This window comes from Terrapene carolina, unplaced genomic scaffold, assembly GCF_002925995.2.
Source record: "Terrapene carolina triunguis isolate 2854851 unplaced genomic scaffold, T_m_triunguis-2.0 Scaffold42, whole genome shotgun sequence".
Lineage (NCBI taxonomy): Eukaryota > Metazoa > Chordata > Testudines > Emydidae > Terrapene > Terrapene triunguis.
This window is the reverse complement of record NW_020664393.1, coordinates 65834509-65840508: the sequence shown is the minus strand read 5'-3', so window position 1 is coordinate 65840508 and position 6000 is coordinate 65834509. Positions and strand designations below refer to the sequence as shown.

Here is a 6000-nt window from a genome sequence, read left to right as displayed (position 1 = left end):
GCACCTGATTTTTCATCTTCACTCCTGCTGTAATATTTGAAGATCATTTATATGGAGATTTAAGGTATATTTTTCTTTTGTGCACCGTTTTAAGCAATTGCAGGATGGAGAAGAGCTGCTTCCAGATATCTGCCTCAGGATGTTTTAATGTTAGAATTTAAAATGTGCATCTCTCCAGTGTTTGCCTTCTTAAAATCATAACGGAACAAGTTGCTTGGCAATAATAGCTGAAATGTTACTAGGTAATTGAATGAGGTGGATGGATGAATGGTTGCATCTAGTCAAATAAAGGAAAAACTGAGGCTGAAGGGCATGAAAGAAAGGATTACGGAAACCATGCTGCAGAACTATGCAGCTTTTACTATACATACTATCAGCCTGGATCAGGCAGAGAGGTGACTGGATAGAAACTTACACATGAACTCCACTATCTACTCACCTGTGTCCTAAGGGTGACCATGCTGTTAGAAGGCTTGCGTATTTGGAGAAAAACGGGCTCTTTGTAACTTGGGAAAGAGAAGTTAACAGATCTGTCCATCAATCTTAGGTACCTATATGGTCCCCAGCTCTGTAGTATCTGAGCACCGCAGTCTTTAATGTATTTATCCTCAACACCGCTGTGAGGTAGGAAAGTGCTATTATCTCCATTTTGCAGATGGGGAACTGATGCACAGAGAGATTAAGTGTCTTGCCCATGGTCACACAGGAAGTTGAGCAGGGTATTGAGTCCAGGTCTCTAGCTATCACCCTAACCACAGGAAGCCCCTTGCCCCGAACCACTGTAGCAGCTGAGCACCAAAACACAAACTCAATTTGTTGCCATTTTAAATTGTTTAGCAAGCTGTTTAGCAATTGCTTCCTTGTCATTTCCCGTCAGCACCGTACATTTCCAAAACATTCAGTGATTAAGCATTACATATTGATCTTGTGTAGTCATTTAAAGTGCATCTTATGCTGTTGCTAAGAGATGAAGCAACAACAGGAACATGCTATTCACCAGGGCTTATGTTCTGTTGATAATAAACTCTTATGAAAAGTAACCGGACTCCGCTTACCCTTTGTGTGTGGCCATAATCCGGTGAGTATTTTATTGGCCTGTTTAACATGACTGGAATGCACTTGTAATCTCTTTGACTTTATTGCCTTGTTTTTTTGATGGCAATAGTATTTTAAATGCTGCTAATTGGTTTTACTATAGACTGAAACCTGACCTTGTACTGGGTAAAGAAGAAGATCAGATCTTTTAGTGCAAAAAGTGCCTGTTGGGGGTGCACTGGTACCTTGCGAGGACGTGGCTGTTACATGTGTAGGTCCAAATATCAGGAGATTCTGTGCAAATGATTTGATGCCCTAATGAATAGGCATTCCCTTGTTTTGAATTAAATTCTCTCACCCAAAGATTTCCTCTTAGCCTCCCATTTTCTCTGGCTCCCCACATGCCGACTTCTCTCTTGAATGTTCCCCTTTGTTACTTCAGGCTGCACTGTTGTAATGTGTGGTACGTAACTGTGAAGGCCGCCTTAAAGCTCCAGCTAATACAGAGCATGGCTGCCCATCTGCTGAGTGGGTCAGCGGGTTGTGAGCATGTCACAGTTGTGCTTCTCGCTCTGTCGTGAATGCCTCTAAATGTTTGAGTGAGATTGCTACAGAGACTAAAAGGATGTGGGCTCATGGGCCTGCCTCTCCCTCAGCCAAAGGTGGTGCAGATCCTGGAGAAGCCCCCAATGTCGTATGCCCACTGATGGGGGTGAGTTTGCAGTGATAAAGTATCTGCTACCTTCTCTTCACCAGTGAGGTACACAGGCCTAAAGTAGTAGCCACTGGCTGGGGAGAGAGGCTCACAGGGATTTTTTTAAAACACCATAAAGATTTAACCAGTGTCTGCAGCGTGGCCAAATGGGTCCAGGCCATTCTGTGGATATCAAGCCATTCCCTTCCTCTCCCCTCTATTTCAATGGTGCTGAAATTTATTCAGGAGTCTACCATTCTTATTCCCAAATGAATGAAAAGTCCTGAAAAGGAGGAGAAAATTGCAACCAAATGTGATAATATTGTAGTTTTTAAAATACATCTTGATTCCATTTCCGGCTGAATTCCTTGATAGTTCTTGTAACATAAGAAATATCAGCTGAATTTCTTTCTTGTTTCTTGTACTTTTAGATCTAAAAAACCTAAGAAGCCCACGTCTCCTGCAGCCAAGGAAGACAAGCCCAAGTTAACCATTTTTGACGAGGAAGTAGATCCTGAGGAAGGATTATTTGGCCCAGTAAAAGATTTTTCATCTTCCAGTTCCAAGAAGAACTCGTCAGCCAAAGAGAGTAAATGTGTTCCATTTTCCATTATGCACAGTTAGGTTGTGGTCCCTAAAGCTTCTATAAGGCTCTTGTATCTAAAATGGAACGGTGAGCACATGAAACTTGGGTTTTGACGTAAGAATGTTGGGCCAGACCTTCAGCTGTAAATTAGCTAGAAGTGGAAATAAACATGGCTTGCAGTTGCAATAGCCATACACTGGCTGTTGGACTTTAGATTCTCAGTTGTTATGGATCTGTAGTTGTTGTGTAGCTTATGTTGATGGGTGAGTAGAGCCAGTAGCTCCTGCTAGTGCAATGTATCAAGAATGTATTTCCTAGCACTTTGTGGATTTTTACTTTGGATATGGAAGACTTTTTATAAAAATAAATGTTCTGTAGGACGTTTCCTTTCAGCCACACAGCTTGATTCCCCTGCTAACAGTCATGGTGGTGTTGTAGTTGAAGCTTGACTAAACCTTTCTGATGATTCAATCTTTAGATCTGAAATTATTTGAAGACCCAGACCTCGGTGGGACTGTTAAACTAGGCGACTCTCTACTGCTGCCAACGGCCTGTGAGAACAAGGACTATGTGCTAAGTGCCAGCCTCAAAGAGGACACAGAGGAGCTATTGAGGTATTCATCTAAAACGGGTCCTGTGGTAATGATGTCCACTAGGCATTCTGGAGCAGGAAGCAATTTAGATCCCAAGGCCACAAACTCCAGGGCAAAGCTTAAAAAACATTCTGTGCTGAAAGTGGATTGACATTCATACTAACCAAGACAAGGGCAGACATTTGTTTAAAAGTTTGAAAATCAAACACAAAACATCTTTATTAAAGCTTAACAATAATGGGCACTGACAAACGGTAGCACCTTTACTTTTTCAAGGTGCTTTACAAATAATCCTCAGGAGGGTAGATGGGTAGGTCAGCTCTCCATTTCCCAAATGTGGAAATGAAGGCAGAGGAGTATCTTGTCCAAGGGCAAAGATGAACTCTGTTTCAGAACTGAGATTATAATTTAGGCGCTCAATGCTCGGACACTGCGCAAGCCACTAGACTGGGCTGCCTCTTTATTTAAACTGTGTCTCTTATGACATGTATTTATATTTTAATCAGAACTATGCAAGATCTGGATTATGAGTAGAGACCAAAAATTCTGATGTGTGGTGTTAATCCCTTGGAGCTGGTAGTTTTGCAACCTCTATTGTTTATACAAAATGCCTTAGTACTAACATATCACAGCAGAAATACCTGGCTTAATTTATGCAGAGGTTAAGTTAGGTTATATGCCATCTCCTCTTACACTTTGGGGGCACATCTGATATTTACAAGACATGATGTGGCAAGACATAACTCGATTTACTGAGGTGGCATGTTGGGAGTGAACACGCACATTCACAGCTTTTCATGTCTGCTTTATCCTGTGCTAATAATCTAGGCATAAAACGCTTCACCCAAATTGTTCATATAACTAGAACAAAAGTGCCTTATTTAGTACAATTCCCCCATTAGCCATGAAAGCAGTGGAAAGAGCCTGACCATTTGTCATATTAATGCATTTCAAATTATGCAGTCTTCCCTGCTCAGTCACAGTGAAAGAGGCCCACTCTTTGACTGGCAGATCATGCTATTATATAGATTTGGTGTTGAAGAAGATAGCGACAGTTGATCAATTGCCAGAGCTGGTGATAATGAAAAAAGAGGGAGAAGATACTAATTCTTTAAGTTATGACTGATTTTTTCCCCCTGAATTGTCACCGTGCCAGTATCAATGCCTTCAGCAGCTGGCAATGCCAACATTCAGTTGGAAACAAGTAGGTGTAGCCCAGCAGAAAATCAAGTGTGTGACCCTACTGGAAAATGGCACGGGAATCATTCTTGCTCTAGAGACAAATCTTATCCCTGGTAGGGATGTAGAAAGATCGTGCCCTATGGACATAGCAGAGAGTAGGTAAACTGAACTGAGAGAAATAGCAGGAGTAAGGAAGAGCTATTGGAGGACAAGAAATAATGAAGGATGGAAATTAGCAGAGGTCCTGAAAAACATAGAACATGGGGAGAAAGAAATGTTGGAGTCTGATTATGGACATGATGGGAAGCAAAATAGAACGGGGACTATGTGAGGTGACAGATGAGCTCCTGCTGGCTTAACCTAGTGGAATTCTTCTTTTCACCCCAAAGAGAATTTACCTGTGAACCCTGAAGCCTTGCAGCTTAACTTTCACAAGTAGTCACTGATTCTGGGTACCTCAATTTTTGATGCTGAACTAGTGACACTTGTGGCCTGCTTTCCAGAAGCACAGATTATCTACAGCTCCCACTGCACCTCATGGCACTTCTGAAAATCCAGCCCCAGGTTGTCTCAAGTTGGGCGCCCAAAACTGCGGCCCCTAACAGCAGTGGGATTTTTTTTTCTTTTTTTGGGGCAAAGTTTGTCTTATTGTTCAAGGAACTGATATTTGTGTAAGGATCTAATGAAGGGTGAAATACTGAATTATTTAAACAGCAAAGTCCAGAGACCACTCAGTGCACAAGCGGTTTAAACTTAATCCCCATCCCACCCCATTAGTTCCAGGATTCCAATCAGCCCATCCAGATACATCAACAAGCATTGCGTCCCAGCTACTGCGAACCTTGCTGGAGCTGGCATACTGGGGTAGGGACAGAGGAGACCAGACAGGGATCTTTAATATATCTCTCTCCAAATCCATGTGGGATATAAAATATTTTTTAAAGGGACTTTCCTGAGCCTTCCCCCAAATCATTGTTCCCCAGTGGGGATAGGGGAGTCTCTGTGACATCACAACCCGGAGCATCACTTTGGAAAAAGAAACTCCACAGGGTGGGATATGAAATAGTGGGAAGTACGGTAGAGAAGCAAAGGGGAGGAGAGTTTAAAAACCACATGAGGTGAACAGCTCTTTTATCCTTGTTGTTTAGTGCATGCAGCACACAAAATACACTTAATACTGATCTGCAAGTCACCTTTGAAAAAGACATAGTTGTCTCATCATATTATATATACGTGAAGCCCTTTTGAAAACCCATTTTACAGAGCTTAAATGCAGGGCCTAAAACCATCTATGAGTGCCCCTTGAAATGAAAAATGGAGCAGAGGAAGCCTGAAATCAAGTCAGCACCATAACCTAAGTGAAGTCCTGAAGTCAAGATCCTTGCAAATAGCTTGCCTTAGATCAAACAGATGCATTTAGTGTTGGATAGTATGATTAAGGGATATACTGTACTAAGCATAAGCATAAGTGAAGTATGACTGTATTCTAAAACCTGTGAATACAAACAAAATGTCCTGATTTCCCCCCTCTAGTAGTAACCACTAACTGAGATTATGTGGAGAGCGGCTCACACATGCATGCCCAGTGGTGGAGTACTCAAGACCATGCCAGTACATGCCCACTTATCTGAGATTAGATTTTAGCCCTAAATTGACTTGTTATACAGTCTTGGGGTCTGTCTTCTTGAAAACACCAAGGGATTTATCCACACAACTTTCCCATGAATCAAGAGAACAGCAGATCCCTTGTTTTATGCTTTATTACATTAGGTGAGTAAACCCAATGCCCTCTATATATGTATGTAACTAAATGGACTCCACTGGGAAACCCCCTTTGAGGTTTCTACTACCTGCAGATGCTTTCCCACAAGGATTGTGTGTCATAGTCAGATTATTGTTAATATGGAAAA

General features: G+C 41.8%; 1 protein-coding gene across 1 annotated transcript in view; it reads left to right on the top strand.

Annotated features, from left to right (window-relative positions):
• The window catches only part of HS1BP3 (HCLS1 binding protein 3), a 67912-nt gene that overhangs the window by 44960 nt on the left and 16952 nt on the right, over positions 1 to 6000 (top strand). The window contains exons 5-6 of the mRNA XM_024200601.2: positions 2161 to 2318; positions 2794 to 2929. Of these exons, the coding sequence (XP_024056369.1) occupies positions 2161 to 2318; positions 2794 to 2929 (294 nt within the window). The remainder of the gene's footprint in view (positions 1 to 2160; positions 2319 to 2793; positions 2930 to 6000) is intronic.